Source organism: Ranitomeya variabilis, chromosome 1, assembly GCF_051348905.1.
Source record: "Ranitomeya variabilis isolate aRanVar5 chromosome 1, aRanVar5.hap1, whole genome shotgun sequence".
NCBI lineage: Eukaryota > Metazoa > Chordata > Amphibia > Anura > Dendrobatidae > Ranitomeya > Ranitomeya variabilis.
In genome coordinates, this window is record NC_135232.1 from 776,017,606 (window position 1) to 776,038,982 (window position 21,377).

A 21,377-nucleotide genomic window follows, 5' to 3' on the forward strand; every position below is an offset into this window, starting at 1 on the left:
ATGTTGGTAACTTCTGAACAGGTTACAACAGCCGGCAGACTCTAAGGCCGCTATTTGGCCGTGAATTGCGATGGCAAACATTAGGACCACACAATCATGATCTCAGGGTGTCGATGAGGTTATATAGGAAGCCCCCACACTCTGTTAACCATTTATATGATGTAGTCACTATTGACAGCAGCATCTAAGGGGCTATATGGACAGTACCAGCACTGACCGTGGCTGATGCAGCAAGTTGTCAGCTATAGTGTTTAGCCGACAGCTGCTGGATTGTCACCTGTATGGGGAGGCTATTCTCATATCTCAGGTCAGTAAAAAAACGTATTGGAGGTCATTAAGGGGTAAACAAAGGTGAAGCATCTTCAGTTTTTGTTTATTGTTCCTTCATCTAAGATTTATATATGGCAAAAAAAAAAACAACAACCCACATTTGTAACTTAACTCAAAAAACAAAAGCCCAAATGTACTTGGATTTAAAAACTGTAGAAACCTATAGTGACTAAAGTTCAAGATGAAGGTGGCTCCAGATCTACTAATCTTCCCCTTGTACATTTGAAGTGTTTGCCAAGGGAAGAAAGAATATAAAAAAGGACCACAAATGTCTACAATATTGAAAGCAGAGAACAGAATTCTCGCACTCATGCATCATCTGCTTCCTGTCCTCGGACATCTTCCTCTTCGTCGTCGTCGTCATCAAGATCTTTATCAAGTGGTGCACCACCGTCCTTCGATATCTCCTCTACATGAGCTAGCATGTCTGCCATAAGAGCTTCTTCCAACTTTTTCCTCACCTGCTGCACAAGTTCTTCCTGTTTCCTGGAAAATGTTAAACATTTGAGTGTCAATGACATATTAGCTGGCCCATGACAAATCTACAACCCCTGGCAAAAATTATGGCATCACCGGCCTTGGAGGATGGTCATTCAGTTGTTTAATTTTGTAGAAAAAAAGCAGATCACAGACATGGCACAAAACTAAAGTCATATAAAATGGCAACTTTCTGGCTTTAAGAAACACTAAATGAAATCAAGAACAAAAAATCTGGTAGTCAGTAATGGTTACTTTTTTTTAACCAAGCATAGGGAAAAATTATGGAGTCACTCAATTCGGAGGAAAAAATACACTTCTACTGCTGGATGGAAATCAAAAGTGTCCTGAAGCTTTGCGGTTCCAATAAATTGGCACCAAACATAAAGGGGTTGTCCCACAAATAAAGCACACTTTAAATCAATGCATCTTGGAATAAAAATAAATACATTTCCACAATTGGAGGTGTAAAGGAAAAAACAAAAAAAAAATTATATCTATCTATATACATACATACTTACTGTGTGTGTGTGTGTGTGTGTGTGTGTGTGTGTGTGTGTGTGTGTGTGTGTATCTCTCTCTCTCCATATATACACACACACACACACACACACACACACACACACACACGCACACACACGCACACACGCGCGCGCGCGCGCGCGCGCGCAGGAGGCAGTAGGTGGAGCTTCACGGAGGAAGCAAGGAGGTAGTACCCTACCATCCACAGGTCACAGCAACACAAGTGTGAAACCAGCCTAAGTGGGTTGTCCACTTTTAGGAAAGTGTGCCCCAGTTTCTGGAAAATATCTGAAAGGATCTCATCAGTTATTCGCCATCCCTGGGCTCACCGACTGTCCCTGCACCTTGCCTGTAGCGGTAATGTCACATCACATAATGTCAATAGCATACGGTACTGTTCTAGCTGATCATAGAGTTCAGCTGTGGTGCGCTGCCGCAAGGTTCAGAGCTCCTACAGCTGAGCTCGAGAGCGCCTACAGCGGGGACATTACCGTTACAGCCAAACAGGGCCTGCACTGAATCCAGGGGGGAAACGTGCCTGCATAGTTTTAGATTTGACAGAATTTGGGGCTTATTTTCCTGAAAGTGGACAACCCCTGTAAGTACACTGAAATCAGGGGGAGGGGACAGGGAATGGGGCTTTGTAGATACAGGTAAGGACTTGGCTGTAGCGTTTTTAACAGAATCATAAGCTACAGGCTGGTCACTGTCATCCAATCACAGACTGCTGGAGAATACATGGAATTGCCCGGTGAGAAATTGGGCATGGCCTGGGGTTATGACAGTATTGCCTGGAGGCAGTATATGGAGGTGAATCCCACTGTAAACAGTGGTGCATGTTACAGCCTCCTGTTAGGGATCTACATCACGAGGCATCCAGGTGTATTTCTCTGGTGGAACGCTCAAAGCCTAATGTGAACAGAGCCCAACACTGAAGGCCTCCATTTCATTTTACAAGGAAATAACACTGGTCAGTTTTTGGGAGGCGTTAGTTTTAACCTTAGCTTTTGTGCCTCTATAATGTAAACCCCTCTAATTTTTCCAGATAAAACATCCAAGTGTATACTAAAATTTTCAAGGAAAAGTTAAAGTTTTTAGTGGCAACATTTTGGGGCTTATAACATTTTCTGTTTGCTTCCAAGCCTAAAGTTCACATTTATAGAGCCATCTGAGTGCTTGATTTTTTAAGAGTCATGATGTTCTCAATGTTTTTTTTATATGACTTCTTAATCGTTTTTTTATTTCATATTTGCATGTCAGTACAATGAAGGCGCTACATTTTTAGCAGATTTTATTATTTTTTCCCTGTTAACCTTGCAGCATAAATAATGCAATTTTTTTTTTTTAGTAGTTATGGACACGACAATACCAATTGTGTACTTTTTTTTTAGTTTTTACACATAAGATGTGTTTTTTGTAGTGAAAGTTTTTTGTTGTTTTTTTATTTAGATTGTGTTTTAGTCCCTCTATGGACTTGAATGTTTTTCACTTTACTCGCAATACTAATATACCACAGTGCATTTCCTTTTTCGCTCCCCTCCTTCCCAGAGCCATAACTTTTTTATTTTTCCGTCAATATGGCCATGTTGGGGCTTATTTTTGGAAGACGAGTTGTACTTTTGAACGACACCATTGGTTTTACCATAGAAAATGGGGAAAAAAATTCCAAGTGCGGTGAAATTGCAAAAAAAGTGCAATCCCACACTTGTTTTTTGTTTGGCTTTTTTGCTAGGTTCACTAAATGCTAAAACTGACCTGCCATTATGATTCTCCAGGTCATTACGAGTTCATAGACACCAAACTTGTCTAGGTTCTTTTTTATCTAAGTGGTGAAAAAAATGCCAACTTTGCTAAAAAATTGCGCCATTTTCCGATACCCGGAGCGTCTCCATTTTTCGTGATCTGGGGTCGGGTGAGGGCTTATTTTTTGCGTGCTGAGCTGCCGTTTTTAATTATACCATTTTGGTGCAGATACGTTCTTTTAATGCAATGTCGCGGCGACCAAAAAAAACGTAATTCTGGCGTTTCTAATTTTTCCTCGCTACGCCGTTTAGCGATCAGGTTAATCCTTTTTTTTTATTGATAGATCGGGCAATTCTGAACTCGGCGATAGCAAATATGTGTACAATTGTTTTATTTTGAATGGGGCAAGAAAGGGGGGCAATTTAAGCTTTTATATATATTTTTTTAAAAACATTTTTTTTTTTCACTTTTGCCATGCTTCAATTAGAAGCTGGCATAGCCTGATCGGCACTGCTACATAGGAGCGATGCTCAGATCGCTCCTATGTAGTAGAATTGCTGCATTGCTATGACCACAGGGTGGCGCTCACAGCAATTCGGCATCAACAACCATAGAGGTCTTCAATAGACCTCTGGTTGTCATGCTGACGCATCGCTGACCCCCGATCATGTGACGGGGTCAGCGATGCGCTCATTTCCGGCCCGATGGCGGGAAGTGCTAGTTAAATGCTGCTGTCAGCGTTTGACAGCGGCATTTAACTAGTTAATAGCGGCGGGTGAATCGCGATTCCACCCGCCGCTTTTGCGGGCACATGTCAGCTGTACAAAACAGCTGACATGTCCCGGCTTTGATGTGGGGCTCACCGCCGGAATCCGCATTAAAGTGGGGGTTCTGACCTCGGACGTACTATCCCGTCCGAGGTCAGAAAGAAGTGAAGAAAAAAAAAAAGGATATTTACCATGAATAGAATAGCATTGCGATTATCTATATGCACTTTTCCATGTATAGCTCTAACAACATATTGTAGTGGTATACAAATATACATCTACCTGATGTCCTCATCTGTCACCATAAATGCTTTACAAAGTGGCTGAGAAGTATTAAGCCACACTCCTGGGTTCTTCTCCACTGCAGCAGACAACTGCCCAGTGATTGGCATGGTGCTCGTATGTAAGGCACTAGCAATAGCAGAAAGGAGAGTTTCATCAGTGCATCCAGGGCCCACACCTAGGAGTGGAGAAAAGGTCAGGAACACCATCATTAGCAATGTAAAACCACCAACTAAGAGAGATGATCACCATGTAACATACTTGCAGCCACCCTCACCTTCCTCATGATAGAGGCATACCCATGGAGGTGTCTGAACACCAGCTGGTCTGCATTTAGAAGACAAAATGTAGGCTAAGTGCAGCCACTTCCAGCTGAATCTGGGCAACGTAATGTCAGGCTAAGCTCAATAATGCCAGCAGAGCGAGAACCTCACACGGTGGGCTGTAGGCAGCTAGAATTATACAAGTGCTTCTCACTAAATTAGAATATCATCAAAAAGTTCATTTATTTCAGTTCTTCAATACAAAAAGTGAATCTCATATATTATGTAGAGTCATTACAAACAGAGCGATCTATTTCAAGTGTTTATTTCTGTTAATGTTGATGATTACGGCTTACAGCCAATGAAAACCCAAAAGTCATTATCTCAGTAAATTACCGTATATACTCGAGTATAAGCCGACCCGAGTATAAGCCGAGACCCCTAATTTTGCCACAAAAAACTGGGAAAACTTAATGACTCGAGTATAAGCCTAGGGTGGAAAAGAGGGATTTTTGGTTCTTACCGTAAAATCTCTTTCTTGGAGCCTTCATTGGGGGACACAGGTAACCATGGTGTATGCTGCTGTCACTAGGAGGCTGACACTATGCAAATAAAGAAGTAGTAACTCCTCCCCGGCAGTATACACCCTCCGACAGGCACCAGGCAACTCAGTTGGTGCAAAAGCAGTAGTAGGAACAGGCAATATAAAACTCAACCTATGTACCAACCCACAACAACGGCATGTTAGCCAACACGGTACAACTTCAAGGGAGGGTGCTGTGTCCCCCAATGAAGGCTCCAAGAAAGAGATTTTACGGTAAGAACCAAAAATCCCTCTTTCTTTCTCGCTTCATTGGGGGACACAGGTAACCATGGGACGTCCCAAAGCAGTCCCTAGGGCGGGTATTCTGCAGAAAAAGAGGAGTCAGGTTGGCCGGTGAGAAGCCGCCGCCTGCAGTATCCTCCTACCCAGGCTCGCGTCCGCGGAAGCCTGAGTATGCACCCCGTAGAATTTGACAAAGGTGTGCATGGAAGACCACGTAGCGGCCTTGCAAACCTGCGAGGCCGAAGCTTGGTGACGAACTGCCCAGGAAGCTCCCACTGCCCGGGTAGAGTGATCCTTCACCCCCGAAGGAGGCTGTTTGTCTTGGACGCGGTATGCCTCCAAAACCGCCGAACGAGTCCAACGAGCAATCGTGGACTTGGAGGCCGGAAGACCCTTTCGACGCCCATCCGAGACGACGAACAGAGGATCGGCCTGACGAAAAGAGGCAGTTCTGGCGATGTAAATCCGGATAGCCCTGACCACATCCAGCTTGTGAAGGGATTTCTCCAATGGATGAACCGGGGAAGGGCAAAAGGACGGGAGGACAATGTCCTCGTTGATATGAAAAGATGAGACAACTTTCGGTAAGAAGGAAGGAACCGGACGAAGAACCACCTTGTCTTGATGCAGGACCAGAAAGGGAGAACGACAGGATAAAGCCGCCAGCTCTGAAACCCTTCTAATGGAGGTGATGGCGATCAAAAAGGCTACCTTCCAGGATAGAAGCGAGAAGGAAACATCCTGAAGCGGTTCAAAGGGCGGCCGCTGCAGGGCATCTAAGACGAGGTTGAGATCCCAAGGCTCAACAGGAGACCGGTAAGGGGGAGCTATATGAGCGACCCCCTGGATGAAGGTCCTCACCTGAGGCAGGGAAGCCAGGTCTCTTTGAAAAAGAATTGATAGAGCGGAGATCTGACCCTTCAAGGTGCTAAGGGAAAGACCCGAATCTAGGCCCGTTTGAAGAAAGCTGAGAAGGGAAGGAAGGGAAAAGGTCATAGGAAACAGATTGTTATCCTGACACCACCGGAAAAAGGCCTTCCAACATCTGTGGTAGACACGCGATGAGGCCGGTTTCCTCGCTCTTATCATAGTCTGGATGACGCTATGAGAAAAACCCGCGTTCTTCAGGACCGCGGAGCTACCAAGAGTACGGGGACCCCTTCCGACTTGATCTTCTTTACGACCCTTGGGATCAGAGGGAGAGGCGGGAACAGATAGGGCATCCGGAACTGGGCCCAAGAGATCACGAGAGCGTCGCATCCGACGGCCATCGGGTCCCGAGACCTGGCGACGTACTGGGGAACTTTGTGGTTTGCCCGGGAGGCCATCAAGTCGACGTCTGGAACGCCCCACCGCTGGCAAATCTGGCTGAAGATTGCTGGAAGAAGAGACCACTCGCCCGCCACGATGCCCTGGCGACTTAGAAAGTCGGCCTCCCAATTGTCCACCCCTGGGATGTGGACGGCTGACAGAGAGGGAACATGACCCTCCGCCCAGCGGAAAATTTTTGCTACTTCCGCCATGACTTGACTGCTGCGAGTCCCCCCTTGGTGATTTATGTATGCCACGGCCGTGGCGTTGTCCGACTGAATGCGGACCGGCTTTCCCGAAAGGAGGGACTCCCAGCGGATGAGGGCTAGGAAGATGGCTCTGATTTCCAAGAGGTTGATCGAGAGGCACGCCTCTCGAGCAGTCCAGCGGCCCTGGGCTGTGAGGTGGAGAAAGACCGCTCCCCAACCTTGGAGACTGGCGTCGGTGGTAATCACCTGCCAGTGGGGGGGTAAAAATGACCTCCCGCGCAGAATGGAGGTGGACAGCGTCCACCAAGAGAGAGACTGTCTCGCCCTGGGGGAGAGGCGAAACGGACGGTCCAGGGAAAGCGGGTTCCTGTCCCAGGCAGACAGAAGAGCCAGCTGGAGGGGACGAGAGTGGAACTGAGCATAGGGGACCGCTTCCATAGAAGCGACCATTCTCCCCAGAACTCTCATGGCTAGACGAAGGGACAGAGGACTCGGACCCTTTAGCGCTCTGACACCCCGACGAAGAGAAAGAAACTTCTCCTTGGGAAGGAAGACCTGAGCCCGAAAGGTATCGAATTCCATGCCTAGGAACTCCAGCCGCTGGGTTGGAATCAAGGAAGACTTCTGGTAGTTGATCAACCAGCCTAGGCGAACTAAGGTGTCCAGAGTAAGATGGAGGCTCTGGCTGCAATCCCCCTGGGATGAGCCCTTGAACAATAGATCGTCGAGGTATGGGATTACCAGAATCCCTTTTGAACGCAGGATGGCCATGACAGCTGCCATGACCTTCGTAAAGACCCTGGGAGCAGATGCCAGCCCGAAGGGGAGGGCAGTGAACTGGTAATGATGCTCCCTGATCGCGAATCGGAGGAACCTCTGATGCTGCACGCAAATAGGAATGTGAAGGTACGCATCCCGAATGTCCACTGAGCACAGAAACTCTCCCGGCTCCATGGACGCGATCACCGAGCGCAGAGATTCCATTTTGAAGTGTTGAATCCGAAGGTGGCGGTTCAATCGTTTGAGATCCAGAATCGGACGGAGAGAGCCGTCCTTTTTTGGAACCACGAACAGGTTTGAATAAAACCCGGAAAACCGCTGGCGAAAAGGCACCGGCACTACGACTCTCGAGGCGAGGAGCGAATCGACGGCCTGGAGAAGCCCTGGAAGATGAGAGGGCTGTTTGGGAGGACGAGAGAGCATGAAACGTCTTCCTGGGGGCGAAGAAAACTCTATTTTGTAGCCTGACGTGACGATCTCCCTGACCCAGGCGTCGTCGACTACTGAAAGCCAAACCTCTGAGAATAGAAGAAGGCGGCCTCCCACCCTGGAAGGAGTTCCAGGTGGGGGCGACCCGTCATTTATTAGAAAACCTGCGGCCCCGAGATCCCGATGGTTTTGCGGGGTGGCTCTTGGCTCTCCAGCGTGGCGGAGGCCTGAAAGGTGGTTTTCTACGGTCCCCTTGTGAGGAGGAACGGTCCTGGACGGGGTTTCCCGAAGAGGCAAAAGACCGAAAGGGACGAAAGGACTGGGGACCCCTCCTGTTGAAGAGACGTTTAGGCTTGGACTGGGGTAAGGAGGTACTCTTACCGCCAGTAGCGTCCGAGATCATTTGATCTAGCTGCGAGCCGAAGAGTCTGGAGCCCTGGAAGGGCAGACCAGTGAGCGATTTCTTAGATGCGGGATCAGCGTTCCACGCCTTTAACCAAAGAATCCGGCGAATGGCGACAATGTTGCCATTAGCCCTGGTAGAGCAGGCCGCTGCATCGAGGGAGGCATTCATCAGGTATTTTCCTGCCAGTGAAATCTGATCCGCTAATTCAGACAGTTCTTCAGCAGGAGCAGAGGCCGAAATGCCCCTGCGCAGGGTCTTGGCCCAGGCTGATACAGCCTTGGCTACCCATGATGAGGCGAAAATAGGGCAAAGGGAGGCTCCGGAGGCCTCAAATGCTAATTTTGCTAGCGCCTCGATTTGTCTGTCCGAGGGGTCCTTAAGGGAAGCCGCGTCCGGAATAGACAGAACTGTCCGTGAGGATAGCCTGGACACAGGCGGGTCGACCTTAGGAGACTCGGACCACTTGGAGACCAGGTCGGAGTGAAAAGGGTATAACACATCAAGCAGTTTCCTGCCTGGGAAACGCTTGCCAGGGTTTTCCCAGTGAGTGGCGGTAGTGTTGTCAAACTCCTTGTGATTAGGGAAAACCCTAGAGGGACGTTTAATCCGTTTAAAAGCAACGGAGACATCCTGAGAGCTTGCCTCATCCTCCTTAAGATCAAGCGTCTGAACGATAGCTGAAATAAGGCTATCAACCATGTCTTGTGTTCCGGAAGTCTGATCTGCATCCGAGTCAGATTCCGACTGAGAAGTTACGTCAGACCCGAGGTCCGCCTGTGAGGAAGGGGAACGGGCAGATAGGGGAATCCCGATGTGGTCCGGTGAACTGGAGAAGGATCTAGATAAAGTCCGTTTTCTGTCTCTTTTGTCCGGTCTGCCTCTGTGAGAGTCTAGGACAGGTGCGGGCGAATCGCCGTGAGAGGCGTTCGTGGCACTGGTGGCATTAGAGAGAAGCGGGATGCGTTCAAGTGTCTGGACCAGGGACTGAGAAACCTTAGTCAGGTCGGACACAGATTGAGACATAGCAACAGCCCACTCCGGGGGAGGGGGGGTGCACTCGTCCCGGGACCCTGAAGCTTCCAGGGGAGCTGACATGGTGGGAGGAACGCAGGACGGGCAGAAAGGAGAAGGCTGACCTGAAACCCACTTTTTCTTACAGTGAGAGCAGGCGTAATGGATGGCCGTAGGGGCAAAGGCCGGGGTGGGGTCGGACATAGGTGAATATTACCTTGTCCCCAGAGAATACTGCCAGGTGGAGTAGGAGGTAGCGCTGAGCCTGGTGAAAGACAGCGGTAACCGCAGGTGCCTGTGTTCCCCCGAGAAATCCTGTGTCCCTCGCGATGAGCAGACGCTGACACGCTGACAGGGAGCAGGAAGCAGGAGAAAAGAGCGCGGAGAAAGTGCGACGCTGTGGGCGTGCACAGGACCGAAGGGGGGAAAGAAAGGAACGCCCCCTGTAAAACTGAAAGCAATCCGGCCGCTATACCGTCGACCGCCACAAGAGGGCGCTCAAGCGGCAAGAAAGGGAAAAGCAGGGAGACGCTACACATCCCGGCCGCACTAATTCCGGCCACCACCAGAGGGCGCTCAAGCGCTAAGAAAGCAAAAACATGAGGCAGAGAGAAATGGCGGGCGAACGAGCCTGCAAGTTTGAATAAGGAGGGGGAAAAGATGCCAGCCTTCCTGCTCCCATTCCTACGTGGTCTCAACGCCCGAATATGCAGCCCACTTCCCTGTAGATGCTCCCCTATGGTAAGAGGAGATCGCCGCTGGGCAGAGTATTGGTGGGGGAGGGGAGGGGATTTTGTTGATTGAAGATTCCCTACCTGCAGATGAGGAATCATCAGGATCCCTGGTAGATAGAGGGTCCTGGAAGTAGTCCTCCTTCCCGCGCCACGACTCTCCGGCGCAGAAGACGGCGTCGACCCCTGAACAGGGGAAGAGGGTCACTGGATGTGACCACTGTCTTCCTCTCAGCCCGCTCCGAGGAGAGGGATGAGGAGGGGAAACGGGCAGGACTGGCCACCGAGGAAAGAGTCACCCTGAACACCCAAATGGGTGACAGGGGACAAAGTCCTGCCCAGCGGGTCCGAGAGGATGCGATGTGGGTGATACCACACTGCTCTCTCGGTCGCTCAAAGTGGGGAAAACAGGGTGAGAAAAACTGCACCCTGTTACCCTGAAGAAAGTATCTGAAAAAGAAAGGGGAAATGATTAAAAACACACAACAAATCCCTGTAAAAGAAATGCGGATCTGGTGTTAGATCCAGGTCCGCCTCCTACAGACACTAAGCAAAAAACGGAGTTGCCTGGTGCCTGTCGGAGGGTGTATACTGCCGGGGAGGAGTTACTTCTTCTTTATTTGCATAGTGTCAGCCTCCTAGTGACAGCAGCATACACCATGGTTACCTGTGTCCCCCAATGAAGCGAGAAAGAAATGCAGCAGCTACTGGTAAATGTCAAAAATAAAAATAGATACCAATAAAAGTAAAATTAATTGAGACATCAGTAGGTTACGTGTTTTTGAATATCCATATTGAATCAGGAGCCCCATATAATGCTGCATACAGTTCACGATGGCCCCATAAGATGCTCCATAATAAAACATGCCCCATAAAATGTTCCATAAAGTTTATGATGGGCCCCATAAGATGCTTCATAGAAAATATGCCCCATATAATGCTGCATAGGTTGATTATGGCCCCATAAAATGCTCCATAGAAACAATTGCCCCATAGCCGGCTGCTGCGATTACAAAACAAAAATAAAAAAAATCACATTCTCACCTCTTGTCCTGAGCAGGCCCCCAACACTTGCAATATTCACCTGTCCCACCGCTGTCAAAGTCTGCCTGAAAGTCACAGGCAGACGACGCAGAAGACACAGCGGCGCCCAGCGGTGAAACGCGGACAGGTGAATATCGCGCAATACCCTCCAGTCCCCATTATACCCTCTCACCCTCCAGTCCCCATTATACTCACCTGCTCCAGGCGCGGTCTCTGGCAGCTTCTCACTGACAGGTGATATTCGGCGCACGCAGCTTCTTCCTGTGTTCAGCGGTCACATCGTACCGCTCATTAAAGTAATGAATAGGAGTCCATATTCATTACTTTAATGAGCGGTACCACGTGACCGCTGAACACAGGAAGAAGCTGCAGGTGCCAGAGAAGCAGGAACGTGCAGAGACGCGCCAGGAGCAGATAAGTATGATTTGACAGCTGCCACTCCCCCGACCCCCTGGGACAATGACTTGAGTATAAGCCGAGAGGGTCACTTCCAGCCCAAAAAATTGGGCTGAAAATCTCGGCTTATACTCGAGTGTATACGGTAGAATACTTTACAACACCAGCTTGAAAAATTATTTTAAAATCCAAAATGTTGGCCTACTGCAATGTATGTTCAGTAAATGCACTCAATACTTGGTCGGGGCTCCTTTTGCATCAATTACTGCATCAATGCGGCATGGCAAGGAGGCGATCAGCCTGTTGCACTGCTGAGGTGTTATGGAAGCCCAGGTTGCTTTGATATAGCAGCCTTCAGCTCGTCTGCATTGTTGGGTCTGGTGTCTCTCATCTTCCTCTTGACAATACCCCATAGATTCTCTATAGGGCTAAGGTCAGGCAAGTTTGCAGCCCAATCAAGCACAGTGATACTGTTTTTAAACCACACTGGCAAAAGTATTGGTACTTTTGACAGTGTGGACAGGTGCCATGTCCTGCTGGAGAATGAAATTTCCATCTCCACAAAGATTGTCAGCAGAGGGAAGCAGGAAGTGCTCTAATATTTCCAGATAGATGGCTGCGCTGACCTTGGTCTTGATAAAGCACAGTGGACCTGCACTAGCAGATGACATGGCTCCCGAAACCATCACTGATTGTGGAAACTTCACACTAAACCGCAAGCAGCTTGGATTGTCTGTCTCTCCACTCTTCCTCCAGACTCTGGGACCTTTATTTCCAAATGAAATGCAAAATTTACTTTCATCTGAAAACACCTTGGACCACTGAGCAACAGTCCAGTTCTTTTTCTCCTTGGCCCAAGTTAAGGCGCTCCTGGCGTTGTCCCTTGGTCATGAGTGGGTTGACACAAGGAATGCGACACTTGTAGCCCATGTCCTGAATACGTCTGTGTGGTGACTCTTGAAGCAATGGCTCTAGCAGCAGTCCACTCCTTGTGAATCTCCCCCATATTTTTGAATGGCTTTTTCTTAATCCTTTCAAGGCTGTGGTTATCCAGGTTGCTTGTACACCTTTTTCTACCACACTTTTTCTTTACATTAAACTTTCCATGAACCCCTTCGCACAAGCGCATGTCGCTTATCTCCCTTTGATGTGGGCTCTGGCGCTGAGCTCACATCTTTTCCAGCACATCAGCGGTTTTGAACAGCTGACATGTGCCCGGAACAGCCGCGGGTGGAATCCACCTGCGGCTATTAACCAGTTAAATGCTGCTGTCAAACTGACAGCGGCATTTAACGTGCACTTCTGGCCATCGGTGAACCCCGTCACGTGATCACGGGTCACCAAGACAGCCATAGGTTTCCTCGTGACCTCTATGGTGGTCACTGCCGGCTTGCTGTGAGTGCCGCCCGGTGGTCGGCGCTCATAGCAAGTGAGGTATTCTGCTACATACAGGGGATCTGATCATCGCCTGTATGTAGCAGAGCTGATCGGGTTATGGCAGCTTCTAGTCTCCCATGGAGACTATTGAAGCATGGCAAAAGTAAAAAAAATAAATATGTTTTTTAAAAAATATATTAAAAAAAAGTTTAAATCACCCACCCCTTTTGCCCCAATCAAAATTAAAGAAAAAAATAAAATCAAAACATACATATATTTGGTATCACCGGGTTCAGAATCGCCTGATCAATAAATTATATATATATATATATATATTTTTTTTTTTTACATTAACCCAACCGCTATACTGTGTAACGAGAAAAAAAAAGTTAAAACGTCAGAATTACGTTTTCTTTTTATTGGTCGCCGCGACACTGCATTAAAATGCAATAACAGGCAATGAAAATATCGTATCTGCACTAAAATGGTATCAATTAAAACGTCAGTTCGTCACGGAAAAAAAAGGCCTCACCCAACCTGAGATCACGAAAAATGGAGATGCTACGGGTCTCGGAAAATGGCGCTATTTTTTTTTAAAGTTTGGATTTTTTTTCACGACAAATGAAAAAGAACTTAAGACTAGGGTTGAGCGACTTTTGCTTTTTTCGGATCGAACCTTCTCAAAAGTCGGATCGTGTGAATCTCTCTCTCTCTCTCTCTCTCTCACGGTAATATGGCTGAACCTATGTCATCACGCTGCCCACAATTAATTGGCTGAAAAAATGGCGGGGAAGGCGTCATTCAAAACGCGACTTTGGCGCCAAGATCGCGTACCGCATGGCCGACCCCACGCTGGGATCGGGTCGGGTTTCATGAGACGCCGACTTTGCCAAAAGTCGGCGACTTATGAAAATGACCGATCCGTTTTGCTCAACCCTACTTAAGACATGTTTGGTGTCTATGAACTCGCAATGATCTGGAAAATCATAAAAAGGCAGATCAGTTTTAGCATTCAGTGAACATGGTAAAAAAAAATCCCAAAAAACTTGTGGAATTGCACTTTTTTGCAAATTTCACAGCACTTGGAAATTTTTCCCATTTTTGAGTACAAGATACGGTAAAACCAAAGGTGTAGTTCAGAAGTACAACTTGCCCCGCAAAAACACAAGCCCTAACATGGCCATATTGTTGGAAAATAAAAAAAGTTATGGCTCTGGGAAGAAGGTGAGTGAAAAAAATGCAAAAACAAAGAAGGGCAAGGTCATGAAGGGGTTAATATGCTTGGATATAGCACTCTTAGAAAATACCTTTTTTGGGTTACCCTCCTTGTGGAGTGTGTCAATGACTACCTTCTGGACATCTGTCAAATCAGCAGTCTTCCCCATGATTGTGGAGCCTACTGAAACAGACTAAGGGGCCTTTTTAAACGCTTAGGAAGCCTTTGCAGTGTTTTTTGTTAATTATTCTAATTTACTGAGATAATGACGTTTGGGTTTTCATTGGCTATAAGCCATAATTATCAACATTAACAGAAATAAACACTTGAAATAGATCACGGTTTGTCATGACTATAATATGCGAGTTTCACTTTTTGTATTGAAGAAGGAAATCAGAAATCAGGGTATCTAAAAACAGAGCTGGATCCTTTATAGATGGCATAGATAGAAAAGAACAAACGTACCGAATAAAGTGTCTACAAAAGAACAGTGTAAGAAAAAAGCACTTACCCTGAAGTCCTTTTGGCAAGTCCATAGTTTTCACAAGTTCCTCAGCTATGTCAAAAGCATTTAAGCCACTTAATTTCTTTTCCCAAAAAAGCTATTTATAAGGATAAAGAAGTAAAAGTTTAGTCCTGGAAAGGTGTACTCCTCAAAAGGGGTTTTAAATCCATTATGTAATTTGCTACCTGACGTGGCTGGTCAACTGCTTTCTGGGGGTCACTTTTCACTTTGTTAGTAGGGTGGTTTGTCACTTTGGTGACTGGTTGCTTGAAGATGGAGGCAGTCTGTCTAACTGGAAGTGCGGTGTTCAGATCAGGCTTGCCCTACAAAAACAAAATGATTAAGAAGTAAATGGAACAGTTAAGTTTCACTTTTTTCCAGTGGTTCTGCTCTGTGTATACAGGCCTCCTGTTCTAAGAGGAGTTTTCACCAAATTTTTCATAATGTTCTTCCTGTATGACGCTGACCAATCATAAGCAGGCCCCAACACTCAGGCGTCCGTAATCACACTCGCAGTGAGATCAGGCTGTCATTAGATCTCAGGAGCAACCCACTTGTTCTGGACTCCTGTGTGAGCTGAAATGACACCCTGTTCTGATCTCACTGCAGAGGGATTACAAACATGTGCCATTGCCACCTTAGTGCTCTCAGCTTTGGACAGACCGTGGTCGTGATGGGGGCAGTAAAGCAGAAATGTCTGTGCCAGAAGGGTTTATAGTGTGACGCAGGTAAACTCTGCTGCACTGCCCCTCCCCCCACATTCACTGACGTAGGATGTTAGACCAGTACATCTCAAGACATTGAAAAACCTGCCCTGAGCTATTGTGGGGGAAGTGGTATTGTTCTGCTGTGATGCTGCCTTCTTATGATTGGTCAGCATCATACAAGAAGGAGTACATGCCCCCAGTGAAACCTCCCAACTTGGACTTAACGAAAATTAACAATGTTTCAGTTTGTTTTCACTTTTACCCCTATAATCCTTCACTTTCTGCTACCTCCCCCAATCCCCACACCAAGTAAGGAACTGTTCATCTCCTCTTCAATCCTCCCCATCCATCTCACCTCCTCCTCAGAACTGTTCCTTAACATACAATCCTCTGTCTCAAAGCACAGGCAGCCCCCTCATGCCCTCTCCTGCTCCCACCTGCTAACACTATCTCTGCTCCTTCTCACTGCTGGTGATATCTCTCCAAATCCTGGTCCTCCTCACCATATTCCCACAGTAATTTCTACCTCCCATCCACGCTCCATCACAAACTTCCGTAACCTCTCTAACCTTATACCCATTTGCCCAGCCACCGCTTCCCCTGTCCCACTAACAGGAGCTCTGTGGAACGCTCGCTCTGTCTGTAACAAGCTTTCCTACATCCATGATCTTTTTGTTACTACCAAACTTTCCTTCCTCGCCATCACCAAAACTTGGCTCACCCCTTCTGACACAGCCTCCCCTGCTGCACTCTCTTATGGTGGCTTCCACCTTTCTCACACACCCCGCCCCAGCAGCAAGCATGGCGGAGGAGTTGGTTTTCTCCTGTCAGATAACTCCTCCTTCACCCCAATCCCACTGCCACCCTCTGTTACCCTCCCTTCCTTTGAGGTGCACTCTGTGCGCATCTACTCCCCCTCCAACTGTCTGCCATTTACCGCCCCCCAGGGCCAGCCACCACCTTCTTTGACCACTTCACCACCTGGCTACTTCATTTCCTTTCTGCGGATATCCCCACTATCATCATGGGCGATTTCAACATCCCCATTGACACTTCCCTCTCAGCTGCCACTAAACTTCTATCTCTCACTTCCTCCTTCGGCCTCACTCAATGGTCTTCTGCAGCCACTCACAAAGATGGTCACACACTGGACCTCATCTTCACCCGCCTCTGCTCCCTATCTAACCTCTAACTCACCTCTTCCACTCTCTGACCACAACCTTCTCACATTCTCATCTCTCTCCACTCCATGTCTACAATCCCCACCCCACAAACTTTCACACCCTCGCAGAAATATTAAACATCTTGACCTACATTCATTCTCTGAATCCCTCCTCCCTCTCACAGACATAAGCTCTATACACAATGCGGATGACGCTGCCGCTCTATATAACACCACAATAGCTGTAGCTTTGGAATCTGCTGCCCCACTTACACATACCAAAGCTCGCAAAATCAACAGACAGCCCTGGCACACCAGCCTGACTAAAGAACTGAGGCGAGCTTCCAGGGCTGCTGAGCGCAGATGGAAAAGATCCCACTCCAACGAGCACTTCATCGTATTCAAACAGTCCCTCACTACTTTCAAGACCACACTCGCCACAGCTAAACAAACCTACTTCTCATCTCTCATATCCTCCCTGTCTCACAACCCTAAACAGTTATTCAACACCTTCAATTCTCTCCTCCGTCCCCCAGCACCTCCTCCCTCCCCACTTATCTCTGCTGAAGACTTTGCCTCATTTTTCAAGCAGAAGATTGATAGCATCAGAGACAGTTTTGGTCAACAACCCCCAGAGCCCTTCCTCCCGACTTCCCAGCCCTCCACCTCCAAACCCAACTTCTCCACCATTACAGAAGATCAACTCTCCACTCTACTCTCAAGATCGCATCTCACCACCTGTGCATTTGACCCGCTCCCATCCCACCTCATCCCAAACCTCACCACAGTCTTCATCCCAACCCTAACCCATCTCTTCAACCTATCACTAACAACTGGTGTTTTCCCCTCAAGCTTTAAACATGCCTCCATCACACCTATCCTCAAAAAGCCCTCTCTTGACCCATCCTCTGTATCTAGCCATCGCCCTATATCACTTCTCCCTTATGCCTCCAAGCTACTGGAACACCACGTTTACCTTGAACTGTCCTCCCATCTCTCTTCTTGCTCCCTCTTTGACCGCTTACAATCTGGCTTCCGGTCACACCATTCCACTGAAACTGCCCTAACTAAGGTCACCAACGACCTCTTAACCGCCAAGAGCAAGCGACACTACTCTGTCCTCCTCCTCCTCGACCTGTTGGCTGCCTTTGACACAGTGGACCATTTCCTTTTATTACAGACCCTCTCATCTCTTGGCATCACAGACTTGGCCCTATCCTGGATCTCATCATACCTAACAGACCGGACATTCAGCATCTCCCACTCACACACCACCTCCTCACCTCGCCCCCTATCTGTCGGAGTCCCACAAGGTTCAGTCCTTGGGCCCCTGCTCTTCTCCATTTACACCTTTGGCCTGGGACAGCTCATAGAATCTCATGGCTTTCAGTATCACCTCTATGCTGATGCCACACAGATCTACATCTCTGGACCAGATATCACCTCCCTACTAACCAGAATCCCTCAATGTCTGTCCACTATTTCATCCTTCTTCTCCGCTAGATTTCTGAAACTTAACATGGACAAAACAGAATTCATCATCTTTCCCCATCTCACGCGACCCCCCCCAACGAACCTAACCATTACAGTAAATGGCTGCCCACTCTCCCCAGTCCCACAAGCTCGCTGCCTCGGGGTAATCCTTGACGCTGATCTCTCCTTCAAACCACATATCCAAGCCCTTTCCACTTCCTGCTGACTTCAACTCAAAAATATTTCACGAATCCGTTCATTCCTCAACCAAGAATCTGCAAAAACCCTAGTCCATGCCTTCATCATCTCTCGCATTGACTACTGCAACCTCCTGCTCTGTGGCCCCCCCTCGAACACTCTCGCACCCCTCCAATCTATTCTAAACTCTGCTGCCCGACTAATCCACCTGTCCCCCCGCTATTCCCCGGCCTCTCCCCTCTGTCAATCCCTTCACTGGCTCCCCATTGCCCAGAGACTCCAGTACAAAACGCTAATCGTGACGTAAAAGCCATCCACAACCTGTTTCCTCCATACATCTGTGACCTCGTCTCCCGGTACTTACCTACACGCAACCTCCGATCCTCACAAGATCTCCTTCTCTACTCCCCTCTTATCTCCTCTTCCCACAATCGTTTAAAAGATTTCTCTCGCGTATCACCCCTACTCTGGAACCCTCTAGACTCTCGCCTACCATCGAAATCTTAAAGAACCTGAAGACCCACCTCTTCCGACAAGCCTACAACCTGCAGTAACCACCGATCGACCAAACCGCTGCATGACCAGCTCTATCCTCACCTACTGTATTCTCACCCATCCCTTGTAGATTTTGAGCCTTCGCGGGCAGGGTCCTCACTCCTCCTGTACCAGTTATGACTTGTATTGTTCAAGATTATTGTACTTGTTTTTATTATGTATACCCCTCTTCACATGTAAAGCGCCATGGAATAAATGGCGCTATAACAATAAATAATAATAATAATTAGGTAGCAAATACTTTGATTTCAAATTGGTACTCCTAAGATTTAACTAAATTACCTTAGCCTGATTTAGTCCATCGTATCGCAAACGTTGGCGGTTCTTGTTGATTTTGCTCATCAGCATTTTCCCAGTCCGAAAGTCAAATGTGCTTAGGTCCATGGAGTTTCCAAGGTATCGTGCCAGTTGTGGCTTACTACGGAACTTCTTACCACTTGGGCTGAAAATGAAGGCAAGACTGAAAATCGTTTTCCTAGTTTGACTTCAATTAATTATTGTAAAAGGGAACATAAAAGCTAGAAATGAAAAAGTTAGTAAAAAGAAGTTAAACTTGCCCCTACTGTGTGTCAGATTTTCCATGCAAATTGTCTCTTCAGAGTGTAAGAGGACCAGAACTCTAGTGCCACCTATTGGAAGTAGCAATTCTACCAGTCAGTGTTGACCCTTTAACTAGTCTTGTCACACAAGTAAGGATAAAAGCCAAACCAGAATCTCAATTTGCTGACACTGTTTTGGGGTACTGCCCCTCGTCAGTGCAAAGAGTGAGATCTGGTTTGGATATAAGACGTGTCTGACCAGGATCTGATGAGAGGCAGTACCCCGAAACACAGTGTCTGCAAATCTGGTTTGGCTTTTATCCTTAGTTGTGTGACAAGGCTAGTTAAAAGGTCAACTTTTAGGATTGCTACTTCCAATAGTTGGCACTAGAGTTCTAGTCTTCTTCCTCTCTGAAGAGACAATTTGCATATTTACCAGAGGAGCATTGCGGCTTTAAGTCTCCTCATCTTGGCATGTCACTCTCCGCAAGGAGAAACGATACTTCTTAGATCCCGGTCCGATTTTCCATAAAATCCTGAAATACATTCTGGGGTGACGGAATAAGCACTCTCTGCAGCCAGCTGTCTTCGGGTCCCCTTAGAGAAAAGTCAGCCTAACTCACCCACTTGATGCCTATCTAATGCGAATAGGGGCTTCCCAAATAGCAGGCAATGCCCAATACATCCTAAATCAGTTGTTGAACACTGTGCAAATAGGGGCATAACCTTCCTTTACTTTGAGCTGGACATTACATTTAAAAAGCTCCCCACTGCTGGGTGTCCATTAGTCGGGGGCCGCGGTCCTTCTCAGCCCTTATTCACACATACGTCATTAGACACATGTTGAGGTTTTAACATTAGAGGTTAGGACCATCGAGAATACAGTCACCGTGACGTGGTGGGATGGCTTTACCGTATTTTTTATCAAAATTATGTTAACCAAGTACCCTATATTTTCATGCACTATTGCTATTTACTGCTGTAGTTATATACTAATTTGGGTTTTGTCTTGGATTTTGTCGGCTTAGTGGCCAGTGTGAACGCTGCATATTCCAGTTCATTGCTTTTGGTTTCAATGTCCAATAGAGACAAGCTATCAGCAGACATGTGTTCTTAACTAAGGGTGAATTTACACTATGAGTGTAGTAGGAGTGTATTAATATACTGTTCTACTGCTGCTCTCTCTGGTATTTAGAGCTCTCTTCCGATTTACGTCACTGCTCTGCAGATTCCTCCGGGTCACACTGGGCGCTGTGTGACCCGAAAATGACTTGTATAATGCAAGCCTATGGAGCATCACAACAAGGCCTTATAGGCTGTCATTGTAAGAGACCTTCGGCTCACGCATAGAGACAGACGCCTAGTCGCAATTGTGGTGACGTCACCGCGAAGAGAAGAACACGTGATCAAAATTGCTGGTACCCCTCGCTTAATGACAGAAAAACCCACAATGGTCACAGAAATAACTTGAATCTGACAAAAATAATAAATAAAAATAAATAAATAAATCAATGAAAAATGAACAAATGGAAGTCTGACATTGCTTTTCAACCAAGCTTCCACAGAATTAAAAAAAAAAAATAAAAAAAAATAAAACTCATGAAATAGGTCTGGACAGAAATGTTGGTACCCTTAATATTTTGTTGCACAACCTTTTGAGGCAATCGCTGCTATCAAACGATTCCTGTAACTGTCAATGAGACTTCTGCACCTCTCGACAGTATTTTGGCCTACTCCTCAAGAGCAAACTACTCCAGTTGTCTCGTGCTTGAAGGTTGCTTTTTCCAGATGGCATGTTTCAGCTCTTTCCAAAGATGCTCAATAGGATTTAGGTCAAGGCTCATAGAAGGCCACTTCAGAATAGTCCAATGTTTTCCTCTTAGCCATTCTTGGGTGTTTTTAGCTGAGTGTTTTGGGTTATTATCCTGTTGCAAGACCCATGATCTGCTACTGAGACCAAACTTTCTGACACTGGGCAGCACAGAATCCCCTGATAGTGCCAGATGCAGCAAAGCATCACCCACCAGAACACAACAGAGACTCCTCCATGTCTCACAGTAGGGACAGTGTTCTTTTCTTGATATGCTTCATTTTTCAGTCTGTGAATATAGTGCCTTG

At 47.1% G+C, this 21,377-nt stretch overlaps 1 protein-coding gene across 12 annotated transcripts in view; it reads right to left on the minus strand.

Annotated features, from left to right (window-relative positions):
* Window positions 1-352: 352 nt before the first annotated feature.
* The window catches only part of MBD3 (methyl-CpG binding domain protein 3), a 42,376-nt gene continuing 21,351 nt past the window's right edge, over window positions 353-21,377 (minus strand). For all 12 annotated transcript variants that reach the window (XM_077272098.1, XM_077272081.1, XM_077272029.1 and 9 more), the window contains 5 exons: window positions 19,003-19,162; window positions 14,811-14,948; window positions 14,632-14,722; window positions 4,122-4,299; window positions 353-816 (listed from right to left, as the gene is read on the minus strand). In XM_077272098.1, coding sequence (XP_077128213.1) covers window positions 639-816; window positions 4,122-4,299; window positions 14,632-14,722; window positions 14,811-14,948; window positions 19,003-19,162 — 745 coding nt within the window. In that variant the 3' untranslated portion in view covers window positions 353-638. The remainder of the gene's footprint in view (window positions 817-4,121; window positions 4,300-14,631; window positions 14,723-14,810; window positions 14,949-19,002; window positions 19,163-21,377) is intronic.